The sequence below is a fragment of the Ictidomys tridecemlineatus genome, chromosome 3 (assembly GCF_052094955.1).
Source record: "Ictidomys tridecemlineatus isolate mIctTri1 chromosome 3, mIctTri1.hap1, whole genome shotgun sequence".
NCBI lineage: Eukaryota > Metazoa > Chordata > Mammalia > Rodentia > Sciuridae > Ictidomys > Ictidomys tridecemlineatus.
The window spans coordinates 17,859,903-17,874,125 of NC_135479.1; the positions used below are offsets into that span (position 1 = coordinate 17,859,903).

The 14,223-nt window shown below is 48.1% G+C and overlaps 1 protein-coding gene across 1 annotated transcript in view; it reads right to left on the reverse strand.

The window, feature by feature from the left end:
- Nucleotides 1–1,823: 1,823 nt before the first annotated feature.
- Nucleotides 1,824–14,223, reverse strand: part of Nmt1 (N-myristoyltransferase 1) — a 32,476-nt gene continuing 20,076 nt past the window's right edge. The window contains exons 5-11 of the mRNA XM_078040991.1: nt 13,000–13,148; nt 12,110–12,280; nt 10,793–10,901; nt 8,128–8,298; nt 7,443–7,610; nt 5,776–5,913; nt 1,824–5,076 (exon numbers count right to left, since the gene is read on the reverse strand). Of these exons, the coding sequence (XP_077897117.1) occupies nt 5,056–5,076; nt 5,776–5,913; nt 7,443–7,610; nt 8,128–8,298; nt 10,793–10,901; nt 12,110–12,280; nt 13,000–13,148 (927 nt within the window). The 3' untranslated portion in view covers nt 1,824–5,055. The remainder of the gene's footprint in view (nt 5,077–5,775; nt 5,914–7,442; nt 7,611–8,127; nt 8,299–10,792; nt 10,902–12,109; nt 12,281–12,999; nt 13,149–14,223) is intronic.

A 14,223-nucleotide genomic window follows, 5' to 3' on the forward strand; every position in this document is an offset into this window, starting at 1 on the left:
CGGGACAAGGGCAGTCAGGAAGGTGGTTTCCACAGGGTGGGCTGGGCTAGGCCTTGAATTGGCCCCAAGGCCTATAGGAACCAAAACCCAAGGCTAGGCCAATCTCTACCTCCCTTCAACCCTGGGAGTGCCTCCATACTTTACCACTGGGCCACATCCCCAGCCCTTTTTATTTTTCATTTTGAGACAGGATTTCACTAAGTTGCTTAGGCCCTCCCTAACTGCTGAGGCTGGCCTAGAACTTGTGATCTTCCTGCCTCAGCTTCCAAGTCACTGGGATTACAGGTGTATGCCACCATGCCCAGCCTGCTCCTGGTTCTTAATAGGAGAGGAGTTTGGTTCTGATAAATTGGAGTATCTGAAAGAGGATGACCAGAATCTGAAGGTGCCCAGAATGGATGGGCCAGGCAGCCCAGGGACTGGTGCACACAGCTGTCAGGAAGACCAGATGGCCAACTTACAACCCAGGGCGCCAAATCTAGTTTGGTCTATAGGGACAGTTCTGTTCAGGGCCTGGCATGCACAGGCCCAGGGCTGAGCCCCCATCCTGCTTCTTGTTTCTGGTTTGGTGTTGCAAAAGGAAGGGTTGACAGCTAGGACAAGAGCCCAGAGCTGGGAAACCGCATTGAAAGGGCCAGTCCCTAAGACTAGGAAGGTGACAGGAACTGAACAAATATGAATGGTGGAAACAAAGAAGAAATCAGCTTTATTCTTTTTTTGGGTGGCAGGGGTATTCAACCATTGGGCTAAATCCCCAGCCTATTTTGTGTCTTATTTAGAGACAGGGTCTCACTGAGTTGCTAAATGCATCACCATTGCTGAGGCTGGCTTTGAACTCATGATCCTCCTGACTTAGCCTCCTGAGCCACTGGGATTATAGGCATGCACCACCGTGCCTGGCTGAAATCAACTTTATTCTTGGAAGTCCCTGGAGACCATCCATAGGGCTGTATTCTAGCCAAAGCTCAGGGCAGGAATAAGGGATGAGCATTGGAGAAACAGAGTGACCTGGTCATGGGCAAGGCCTGGGATACAAGGTAAGGGCATAGGAACGAGGGTTAGGCAGCTCTTATGTCAGTTCCCTGGAAAGAACTTGGAGATAACAGCCATGGGGAGCTGGAGAAGATCATGGGATGAGGGAATGGAAAAGCTCCAAAGGAAAAGAACTGGGGGATGGGATGGGGAATTCTAAATGCAGTTCTTGGGTCCTAGCAATGTCACATTTAAAAAGCATCCCTGGGGCTGGGGATGTGGCTCAAGTGGTAGCGTGCTCGCCTGGCATGCGTGCGACCCGGGTTTGATCCTCAGCACCATATACAAACAATGATGCTGTGTCTGATAACTAAAAAATAAGATTTAAAAAAATTTTAAAAATAAAAATAAAAAGCATCCCTGGTGGGCTCAGTGGTAGAGCTCCTATCCAGCATGAGTAAGGTCCTGGGTTTCATCCCTAGCAACACCAGAGTTGGGGAGGCATGCCCCTCATAGCTCAATAGAGCCACTCAGCTTGTGTCCCATGAGGGGATGTGGTATCCTGACATTCTGGCAGGGTGTAGTGCCTGTATCCTCCTGTGAGAAGCCACTCTGACTATCAAACTGCTTGATGCTCTTATGCCGTTACTCCTCTGGAGAACCTGGCTCTGTCCTGGTTCCTCTCTAGTGGTGAGAAGAGCCAAGTATGTGCTGGAAGAAGGTCTTCCAAACCTGGCCTAGTATCATGGTTCCTGGGGGCCTTTATTATCACCCTTGCTCTAGCCCAGCCCCATGATTCATCTGTTTTACTGCCACCTGCTGACCAGAGGAATACCAGGAGGGCAGATCGATTTATTCAGCTGCTTCCTTTATTAGAAACAAGTGAGATGTACTGAGCAGAACAACAATGCATTTGGTATTTCCTCTCCACCCCAGAAATGGATGCCCCCTACAGCCCAAGAAAAACCAAGACAAAAAGGTGAAGCTTGCCCTCTCTGTTCCCAGATGCAGCCCTGCCTGCCAGCCAATGTTTTTGAGTTTAATTAAATGAAACTGTCCTAAATAGCCTCACCCTGGTATAGTCTATTTGTAGGCCTGCCTTTGCTTTACTGCTAGGCAAAAGTGAGGCCTTGAGTCTCCCTGATTCTGGGGCAGGGAGGCCAGGCCTCAAGAAGGCTGCCTCCAAGAGACACTCCTGCCTCCTTCCCTGACCTGACAGTCCTAGATCACAGTTCTATGAAACTGTCCAAGGCCTCAGGTTAGTTAAATGCTCGTCATCTTTGGGGAAAGAATTCTAGACCATGAGATATCTGCCTTTGGACTTCAGAGACCCAGTAAGTTGTAGGCAGTCAGTTGTAGGCAAGGCCTGAAATTTTCCATTAAAAAAGGGTGTTGGAGTAGCTTGGTGTAGGCCAGCCTTCAGACATCAGCATCTTCAGAAACAGGCACATGTGGGGAAAATGAGCCTTATGTAGGCCCCAATCCAGAGTTAAGGCCTCCTTTCTATCCGGCTCTCTCCCTACAGAGTCGGAGTCCAAGGTCAAATAGAGTCAATCCAGAGACAGGAGATAAAGGTCATCTTCAGAATATGGCAGCCAGGAGGACTAGGTGGCAGAAGGTGGTGGCCAGGCCCAGAGAGGTTTTCCAACATGGCTGCCTGAGCAGGTCAGCTTGGAGGCGCTGTTCTTCCCTTGTTTGGTTCAAGTCAGTCATGGTGCCACCAAGGCTCCTATAGGAGGTCCTGAACCCTCTCTTCTGATGATGATGCTCCCTGGCCTCAAATTCCAGAAGGGGTTGAGTGAAGAACCCAGGGTCTAAGTTTAATCAGAAATGAAACTCAACAGTAGCCCTGAGCTGTCTCCTGCAGACCTGGACAGGTCCCCACCAGGGGAAAACAGCCGAGTCCCAGGAGCAAGTGACCTGGTTTTGGGGAAGGAGAAGCTAGAGTCTTTGCCAAGAGATCTGTTTCTTCCAGAGCAGCCACTGGGGACTCAATATTCCCTTTCCATGACCAGGTCAACAAAAGCAAAGCTCACTCAAGATTTGTGTACTCCAAATCTTAGGGGCAACTTGAGCTGTGACTTGGCTCAGAACTGATCAAGATTAAGACAGGGCATCTTTCCAACATTCTAAGTCTCCTCTAGGTAGGAAAGACCTGAATACTTTGTTCTTTGACTTCTGAGGGGTCTGATCAGGGTTAACTGCTCTGGTACTTGGGGCACTGTGTCTACTGTCTGCAAGTCTGGAAGGCAAGCCTCCACCTCTCTGACTCCTCCTGTCTGTGAGATTCAGTATGCTTCACGCCAAGAATGGCAGCTTCTTTGGTCTGGGTATCTTGGAGTCAAGGAGTCAAAGGTCAGCCACTTTCGCTGGTGCCTGCAGTTTGCAGCACAGGATAGTGGGAAGAAGGGAGCCCCTAGAAACCTGATAAAAATCCACCACAGTGGAACTGCAGCAGTAGTCTGCAGAGAGCAGACGGCACTCCCACGGTGGTACAGCTCCCATCCCCAGCAAACAATTCCCTCCAGTTTTGGAGACTCTGCAGAATTAGGTTCCACACAAAAACCCATGGCTTGAAGCAAACCTGTTATCCTACAGAATGGCTTCAGTTTGTGCACTGACGCTAAGTCTGGCTCCTGGCTAAGGCTCCCTACAAGAGGCCAAGAGGTGAAAGCAGCAAGAAATCCCCCCGCCACACATTATGCTATCTACTCAGGACTTTTTCCTAGAGCAATTTATGTGGAAACTAGATGTGGGCTGCTGACGGTTCCAGAGCCCAATCTTCCACAGGCCACTTGGCTCAACACCACTGAAGAATGTCTACGTGGACAGCCATGTGACCAGGGGCTTGATCACTTTTGGAGAAACTGGCAGCATCTATCACAACCACCACAAAAATCCACAAAATAGCATCAGTGAAAATTAGACTCAAACAATGGCTACATGGAAACCATTTCTGTGGCCAATATCTGTCTCTAATCACCACCTCTTGCTGCCACTGTAGGTTGTGTGTCCTAAAAAAGACACAGCAAGAAATGGCTAGTGGGCTGAAGAAGGCACAGACCAGGGGCTGGTGGCTGAAGGAGTCTGGGTATTGGCCCCATGCCATCCCTGCCCAGCCACCCTGGGGACAGGAGGGTGCTTACTGTTGGCTCTCTGAGATGAGCTAAGCACGGTTTGCACTGATATGGTCTCTACCAAGTCCCAGACACTACAAGGAGGTTTAAGGTCCCCTTCAAACTGCCAGTCACCCCAGTCATAGAAAGGCAAAGTCTCACAGGGGATGCATCCCTGCAAGGCTGGCAACAAGAGCTCTTTTAAATACTTGACAGGATGATCTCCTACAGGGAGCAGGTCAAGGGGAGGGAAGAAGGGACTCAATGAATGAAACCTGCTTTCATGATTGTCCCCACTGCTCAGTATTAGAACACAGCTTCACCCAGCTGCACCTGCCAGCCTGTGACATACGAGTCCTCTAGAGCTGGCAGAGTCCCTTCACCTTCCCTCCCTGCTCAAGCCAGTCAGTCACTGTAGCTGATTCCAAAGGGAAATGGAATAAAGTTCCCCAGATCCTCTTTTTCCTGCTCCCCCAAAAAAAGCCTCTGAAGGAAGAAACTGTGCCAACATGTCTGTCTGCCACTGTCCCTGGGTTCTAATTTTAAGGAATGACTGGATTCAGTTTTTCATTAGAGACCAAACATCCTCGCACATTTGGAACATGAAAGATATTTAAAATATTTATATATATATAATATATATATACTTTTATTATTCACCCGTTAACTCCATAATATGCCAATCGCAAGCTAGTTTTCAGCAGTTACATTCCCTTGATCACGGCTGCATGAGGATGTGATTAAGTGGAAAACAGGGAGACCAGAGACACGGCCAGAAGTGACTTCACGCAGCCTATGCCATTGCAATACAATTGTCAAGTTCACTGGCGGTTTGGTAAAGCCGGTTCAGTTCTGTTCCCTTTGCCAGGGATTCTCACGTTTGTGAAAATTAGACCAACAAGTGGTAGGGTTCCATTTCCTGGTTTGAATTCTCAGTGGCTTTGTCCAGAATCTCACTGGCGACTGGTTACTGTAACACCAGCCCGACCTAGGAGTCAACAGGGAGAGGCAGAATTGAGTTGACAGTGCCCAGGACTCTCCTGCCTCCCCACTGTCCTAAAGTTCTGGCCCATTGAGGCCACAGAGCATGGCCTGTGCCATTTGAGTGCTCACACGAAGCCGAGGACTCTCACCCAGCCTCAGCACCAGGCTTCCATTTCTATCAGATCCTTCCAGTGATGTGGTTTCCTTAGGAACACTGGGCCAAAGGCTCCCTCTAGCTCACAGGACAGTTTTTTGTAAATGCTGACCATACCCATGCCCCTGAGCTTCCCAGAGGAACTGGAGGACAAAGGGCTAAGGAAGGGCAAGGGTGGCAGCCCAGAACAGGACAGCCGATCAACAGACCCTAACCTCCATGGGAAACTCCACTTTCATGGTTTTCTTGGATTGTGCAGAACACCCTGCCCCAGCCAGCCAGATGGTCCAGCTGGCTGGGAGAGACACCACAGATGACCCTCCTGATCCAATGAGGCTCTGGGGCCTGGGCCCCTGCCATTCTCACCAATCACTGAGAGGGGAACACTGACCTGCTGGTATGGCTATCAGAAGGAACAGATGTTTCAAGGGCCCAAAATCTAGCTGACAAGGACCCTGACCGATGCCACATCTCAGATTTATGGGCCTGTTCCTGCTGGACGCACTAGCTACCTAATTGGCAATCCACATGTGGCTACACCACACATACCTTCTCGGCCCCCATGCTGGGGCACTTCCAATTGTAGAGATAATACTGCAGGTTGCCATCCCCTATGCCAAACTTGAGTTTCTCCAGGAACGTTTTATTCTCCATGAGATCCAGTGCATTGAACACATCGAACCCTTTCTTCAGGGTGACAGGAGAAATGAGAACAGGTGAGGACAGAGCAAGGCTGCCTACTTTCCTACCCACTCTGCTGTCGCCTCAAAACTGTTTTAGAGGGCTGGGGTTGTGACTCAGTGATAGAGCACTTGCCTAGTGTGCATGAGGCACTGGGTTCAACCCCCAGCACCACATTAAAAAAACAAACAAACAAACAAAAAAACAACTAAATAAACAAAATAAAGGGCTGGGAATGTGGCTCAAGCGGTAGCGCGCTCGCCTAGCATGCGTGCGGCCCGGGTTCGATCCTCAGCACCACATACCAACAAAGATGTTGTATCCGCCAAGAACTAAAAAAAAAATAAATATTAAAAATTCTCTCTCTCCCTCCCTCTCCCTCTCTCTCTCCTCTCTCACTCTCTCTTTAAAAAATAAATAAATAAATAAATAAATAAAATAAAGGTATTGTATCCATCTACAACTAAAAATATTAAAAAACAAAAACAAAACTGTTCTAGAGCTAGGCAAATTACAGCCTGCCTGTAATGCCAGCCACTCAGGAGGCTGAGGCAGGAGGATCCCAAGTTCAAGGCCGGCCTCAGAAACTTAGTGAGGCCCTGTCTCAAAATAAAAATAAAAATAAAAAGGGCTGGGGATATGGCTGAGTGGTTTAGCACCCTGGGTTTAATCCCCAGTACCTCCCCACCCCTCACCTCCAAAAAAGTTCTAGAAATAGCCACAGAATAGGATTCTGTCAGAATCTCTGGCTGTTTTTTGGGTTAGATCCAAACTGTAGCTAGCGCCTGGCTCTCCAGGTGTGCTTTCCAAGACAGTCTTAATGGCACCCTCAATATGGCCTCTATTCAGTTGTCCCTCTGAGTATTCACAGCATACTCAGTGTCCAGGCCACTTCTCCTGCTATGCCTCCCCGAAAACACTCCAGTAATTTCCACAGTCCTCTCTGGAAACCAAGCTCAGAGCCCCTTCCTCTGGGAAGTTGGCTTGTATCAGCTTCCTTACTCTCTGGCTATCAGACTCTTAGGCTCAGGTACACACAGTGATCGTATGATACCTCAGTGCTCCTTTAAGCTGGTGAGGACTCAATTCCCCAATTTCACTGATTGGAAGCTCCCTTGGTGTAGGGGCTGGGCTCAGTGCAGGAGGGCACTGGTACCACAAGACTGAGAGCTAATGACTACCTATTACTCATGCTCGCCAGTCAGCTATTCCAATCACCTGCTCAGGAGGAGCCTATTCTGCCCTTCCCACACTGGGAAAGCTAGAAGAATCCCACTATCCCAAAGCAGGCTGGCTATTGGCACCAGCTACAAAAATGAAACTCACAGGAGTTCAGTGCCCCCATTTCAGACACATCTGATTCCCTCCTAATTTTGAATTTTGAGCTTGAAAACTGCTAGCACCCCACTTAAGAGGAAGGTGAAGGGGCTCAAAGCCTCCCAACCCAGATGTAGCAAGCTCCAGGGAGCTATGCTCACCACTGTTTCACTGCCCTCCCCCCAGGATCTCCAAAGACCCTCTGGTCTGTTCCTCACCATTTTGGCTAGAACAAGGGCATCACTCATGAGGTCTAGAAGAGGGGTCTGGGTGTGGACGTTGTAGAAGGAATACGCAGCTTTTAGACTCTTGTGGGTTGGATGGTTCATGATGGTGGAGGGAAGTGTATAAAAACTCAGGAAATCTGTCACCTCACCATTTGCATTCTGAAGGGAAGACAATAAAAAGAGGCAGTGTCATACATGCACAGTGACACCGTGGCCCAGAAACAATACGTTCTCCATTACACGCACACTACCTTCAGGCAGCCCTGCCCCTCTAGCTGAATGAGTGGAAAATGGAACAGGATATGCCTGAGAGGAAGCATTTGGCTGAGGGATCGTGAGGACAGAACCAGGCTGGACTGTGGGCTAAACTACTGGCTCTCCTTGCCTGCTGGGCATCATCAGGGATCTCTTCTTGTGGCCTACATTCCCAAGACTGCACTACTTTAAGCAGGACAAGCAAGGAATCAGAGGCTCTTCTAACTGACCGAGAGGGGCTTGGTGCGCTATTCTGTCATCAGGGTGGATGTGGTTGTAGGAACAACAACCTACAATTCCCTGTATTTCAAGGGAACCAAACATGGAAGGTTCAAGAAGCCTCAGGTGCCAAAACCTGGGCCCTGGGAACCTACCTGGCTACTTCAAGGGACTGCCTCTCTAGGAACCGCTTCCAACTCACCTCCACCACGAAAGTGTCAATGATATTCTCCTGGGGGTAGAACCAGTGCTCCACCTCCTCCTGACTCATGACTGGCGTGAGGTGAAACTGCTTCAAGTACCTTGTGAGGAGCTGGTGCACTACTGGAATGTCCTTTTTTTCCATTGGTCGAAGCCCAGCTGTCTTGGGAGTCTGGAAGGAAGATGAAGAGATAGTATCAGATGTGTCTGTCTCCCAGCCCCTCAAGAGAGACTCCTTGGTCATTCTCAGCAACTCCTCTTACACCCTGGGTCTTTCTATTCAGGTCCAAGTCCTGCCCTTTTAGGATCTTCTGGCCCTTTCCCATCTTGTCCTGGCTGCCATCCAGGCTGAGGCTGTTGCATCAGTATGTCATCCACATGGCCTCAGGCTGTCCTCCTAATATGACAAACTTCCCATAAAGTCTTCCACCTTCCAGGCCAGCTGGCCCCTCTGGCTAGACCTTCCGTCCATCTAGCCCAGCAGTTCTCAGAGGAGGCAATGTTGCCCCCAATATCTGGTGACATTTCTGGTTGTCATGACTGAGATGCTACTGACATCTAGGGGCTAGAAGTCAGAGATGCCATTAAATATCCTACACTGAACAAGACAATCCTCATGACAAGGAACTACGCAGCCCAAAATGTCCACAATTGACATGATTGAGAGAAACTCTGTTGGCTCCCTGGATGTGCTGGGGGCTGGCTCTTCCATTATCTCCCTTAGAACAAGACAGTACTGCTCCAGGGCCTCAAAGAAGCCCTCCTCTGAGCATCCATACCTCCTCACACTGAACCACAGCTGCCATCTTCCTACTACCCTCACTGTCCCTCTTCTATAGACACAAAGCTCATCACATACAGACCCTAGGGCCCAGCCTGGTCTGGCCACTCAGAGGCCACAGCATCAGCAGTATATAAGCAGGACACTGCTGCAAGATGAACTCAGAAGAAAAAATACCCAACTCCAGGATTTTCAACTCAAACTATCATTCTACCCTATAGATGCTTTTTCTTTAAAAATCGTTTTTTAAAATGTTTTGATACTGGGGATTAAACCCAGAGGTGCTTTACCACTGAGCTACATCCCCAGCCCTTCATATTTTTATTTTTAAAGAGGGTCTCATTAAGTTGTTTAAGGCCTTGCTAAGCTGCTGACCTCAAACTTGCAATACTCCTGCCTTAGCCTCCTGAGTCACTGGAATTACAGGCATGCACCACCACACCCAACTGTACAGATGCTTTTTCTTGAAAAATGCTTCAGTGGAAGGAAACCACATTATCCTATGGAGCAAATATTGGAGCTGACAGACCATCCCCAGAGGTTCGATACACAAAGATGTGATCTAGCCAAAGTGAAAACTGGTGGAATTATGGTTGATATGCCTATTGCTGTGTAGTACAACTGCTTCCCAGGACAGGAGTTGCTTTTAAAAGTTCAGTTCTGGGCCTCTGCTCTCCAAAACTGCTTGTAGCCCTGATCTCTCTAGGGAACACTTAACGACCTCATTCTACATGGCAGCTCCCACAGTGACACCTCACACACTGAGCCGAAATTACAGGCACACTAGGTTCTTGCAGTGAAGTGGGGAGATCCAGACATTCTCCTGGCTGCTCTCTGCCTGCCAGGAACACAGGGCACACTGGCCATAATGGGGGGAGAAGACACCTACCATGGCCCTCAAATCTGTTTTTGGCAGTGTCTAACTACACCACTGTGGTCTCTCAAGAGGGGACACTAATGACCCCAATCCAGTGGTGGACTAATCCCATGAAAGGATGATCAATACTATTTGGTGGCTGATGAATTCAGGTAGGCAGCACTCTGAGAAACAGGCTTTCAATAATTTTTGCAGACTAACAGCTGATTGGAAGCATTCTGAGAAGGCGTTTCAAGAATTCAGGATCCTGAAGCCAGGCACAAATGAAGGGCAGGAACATTTGTTTCTTTGGGAAACCAGGTCTATTCAGACCCAGGATAGAAAACTCACTTGCAATAGGCTGCCCAGTCCTTCAGTGGCAAATATGGGCGGGGTGTTGGGATTAAAAATCCTGGGTTTCCCTCAAGCTTAGATCACCCCTCCTTTACTTGATTTGGCAGAGGGAAGGACACTCAAGAGCTGGGATCTGGAATGTGTGCAATGAATATGAAGGATCGGTAAGTAGACTGATCAATTTATGCTTCATTTAGGCTAAAATTATACAGGATAGGTGTTCTCTAAGCCTTTCAGCACATGGCACAGAAGCCAATCCAGGCACAGACTCAGGAGGACTGAGAAAATCAAACTAAAACAAAACTTTGCTAAGGCTGGGCATAGAGGCACATGCCTGTTAAGTCCAGCTACTCAGAAGGCAGAGGTAGGAAAATCACAAGTTCAAGGCCAGCCTGGGCAACTTAGTGGGCCCTAAGCAACTTAGTGAGACCGTATCTCAAAATAAAAAATAAAAAGATCTGTGGATGTGGATTAGTGGTAAAGCACCCCTGGGTTCAATCCCCAGCAGCAAAAACAAAAACCAAAAAGATAAACCCCAGAAATAATGGAAATCTGAAGACTATGGGCTGGCTCACTTTTATGATAAGAAGAGCCCTCCCCGCTGCCCCCCAGCTCAGCTCCTTTCCTGCCAAGGCCAGGCTCTCCTGCCCCTGCCCACCCCAGGGTACCACTGGCCTCTGGCAGTCGGTAGAGCTTCATGGTGCGCTGCATGGTCATATTTCTGCTCAGGTGGGAAAACTTCACTTCAATCAGCTTCCGTGGGTTTAGGGACCGATGCCAGTACCTGTGGGGACACAAATGTCCTGTCCTCAGGGGATTCTGGCCAGTGCAATTAAAACTGTGGCAGGGTGACCTCCAGATGGCCAGCAGATGGCGTGAGAGACAAGTCAGGCCCCTCTTGGGCTGGGCTAGCACAGGTTCCAGCCTCTCCAAGAGGATGCAGAAAGGCCATAGCTCCTCCTAGCTTTTCTTTCTCCCTATTTTTCTTTCTCAATTTAAAAAGTCATTCCTTTGTAACAGCAGTTGTCTGGGGAGAGCAATCCTCATTCCTGGAATCAAGTCAATGGGAAAGATTCATAGTCATGCCCAGAAAATTGGCACATGCTTGCCCTTTTCCTTTTTCCTCATCTACCTTTACCTGGTATTTTCACTTCTCTAGCTCTTTAGGCAGACATTGTTAACTTCAAAGAACTTTCTATGGCGGAGTTCTCCTTGGATCGCAAGGTATCAGACAAGCTCTCTTTGGCTAACACAATACTCAAAACAAAACTAAGCCAACTAATAAAAAATTTTAGGACATTTTCCTTAAAAATCCAGGTTTGGCCTGTTCCTTAAAAACAAAAAGAAAGCTGGGCATGGGGGCACACACCTGTAATCCCAGTGACTCAAGAGGCTGAGACAAAGGGATCACAAGTTCAAGGTTAGCCTCAGAAATTTAGCAAGGCTCTATCTTAAAATAAAGAAAGAAAAAGGGCTGGTGATGTAGCTCAGCGGTAAAGTGTCCCTAGGTTCAACTCTTGGTACAAAACAAAACAAAAACAAAAATATGGCCAGGAAAAGGGGACACACCTATAATTCCAGAGACCTGGAAAGCTGAGGCAGGAAGATTCCAAGCTCAAGGCCAGCCTCAACAACTTAGCAAGACCTCTCTCAAAATAAAAAGAGAAAAAGTGCTGAGGTACATAGCTCAATGGTAGAGCACACCTGGGCTCAATCCTAGTACTGCAAAACAAGAACAAAAACTCCCAGCAGACTGACTCCCCTTATCTCTAAATGCAGTAACCAGCAGGAGCTGAATAGCTAACTCTTCATTCCAGTCTGCTATCCCTATACCTCCCTTCTCACTCCTCTGTATTCCCCAACCCCCATCACATCAGACACTAGGGCTCCAAGACACTCCTGGAACACATAAGGAGCAGAAATGAATCTGACAAAGCTCAACTAGAGCTGGGGCACCCACATTTCTAGGATCTTGCAAGAAGAGAATTTTACCTGCAGGTGCCAACAGGCTTTGGCAACACTACCCCGGCAGTATAAACAGCTTGGAAAATGCCTTCAAGGTGAACCCGCCGGGTTATCTCTCGGATCAGGACTGGAGCCACCCTCTTGGAGCGCAGCTTCTTATGGACACACAGGAAGTTGATCTCCACCATCTTCTTCTCTCTGAAGGAGGAGGGGAAGTGTAGGTAGCAAAGCTTTTAATGGGGAAAGTCATGGCAACTCTTTCAAGCATGTGGAACCACACCTGAAGGGAGCTTCAGCACAGGTGTGTATTCTGCGGCCACCCTCACTTGGTTAGTACTGGGGTCCCTCCCGCAACTCCATCAGTTTCTATACAAACTCCACTTCCAAAGGAAAGTGGGAGCCAAGCAAACACCCTATCAGAAGACATCACCAGCATTTTCCTTGGAATCCCCAAAAGCAGCCTTGAAAATTCCACCTGTACCACACAGGTAAGCAGCACAGGGAACCCCACAGAGAAGTCAAGGCTATTCTAGGACCTCAAGGGTTCTGATTCCCACAAGAATCCTCCAACTCTGTGAGTCAGAAGACTGGTTGTGATAGTGCCAGAAAAAGTAGAGTTGGAAGGCTCCAAAGACCACTTCAATGTGGGTCATGCTGGCTTTGGTTTACTTCTGAAGCAGTTCAGGTAAATCACCATGTTGACTGCTGGAGTGCAGGAGCAGGTGGGCTCTTTCCAGCCCAAATCATAGATAAGGGACCCAGCCACAACTCAGAGCAAAACACATGGTTTCTATAATGAGTTTCCATGCCAGGTGTCTAGATTCTCCCCCTTATGGGAGAACTGTAGCCCTCTCCTCCTCCTACTCAGACCAAGATGGTAGGGGTGGGGTCGGGTGGGGATGGGTGCTGGTGCTTACGTGTCATAGATGTGGATGTTTGCTGGGATGGCGCTAATGAACCCAACCAGTTTCCGACTTGAGACCACTCGAACCCCACAGTGCCACTGGGGGAGCCAGCCAGGTGGCCGTAGAGCCCTGGAAAAGAGAGAAGAGCTAGGGCTGTGGTGCTACCTGTGGCAAGCTGGATGGCTATGTGGGCTCCACAGCATGTTTGGTTCTACCCTGGTGCTACTTTCTCCCTAGAGATGAGTAGCTCAATTCTTTTTAGGGTCAAGCTTTCCAAGGCACAAACGGAATCAAGGCATAGCCACTTCTCACTCTCAAACCACTTGGCCTTAAGTCATCCAATCCAGGGCTGTCATACTGAGGATTTCATGCCTGATTTGTGTTCATTATGACAGCCTGAATCAGAGGACTGGCCTCTTCAGTTTAGAGGGCAGTGAGTGTCATGGTTGGGAGCTGACTGTGGTACCCCTAGAACTCTCACTTTCCCTCTGGGCTCTGCTCCTCTTTCGGCTTGTTCATTTTTCCTTTGTCTCCCCTTGTAGGCAATCCCTCTCTAGTTCAGCCTCATGCATTTATCTTCCTGGATATTGAACATGGTCAGCCAGGTAGACAGCTCAGCCAGGCAAAGCCATTTTTATACAATTGAGCATGCTCAGAAACTGGATAGAAAATGATCTTCCTTTAAAAAAAAAAAAATCTTAGTAGGTCTCATTCATCCTTCTCTTGTTGCCTAAAGTAATCATACAGCAGATTATCTTTTCATCTACAAAAATCTACCTCACCCAGTCAATTTTTTTTTTTTAGTTGTAGATGGACACAATATCTTTATTTTTATTTTTATGTGGTGCTGAGGATTGAACCCAATGCCTCACACGTGTGAGGTAAGCCTTGACCACTGAGCTACAACCCCAGCCCTCAATCTTAAATTAGGTTTCAATTCTAAGCTCCACTGAAAGCAAGTCTCCTTTGAAATCAGGAACTTAAGAAGAACACAGTAATTTGCCACTCAAAAGTTAGTTCTTGGCAGGGATAAAAACTCTGGTGCACTGTGATTGTTCTGTTCTCTGCTTTGCCTTTGAGAACTGTAAGAGATTCTGGAACAGAGACCAGACCTTCACTAGACATCAAACATGTTGATGCCTTGATCTTGGACTTCTCGGCCTCTAGAACCACAAGAAATAAATTACTATTGCTTATAAATTAAAAAAAGAAAAAAAAATCATAAGAAAGCCCTTA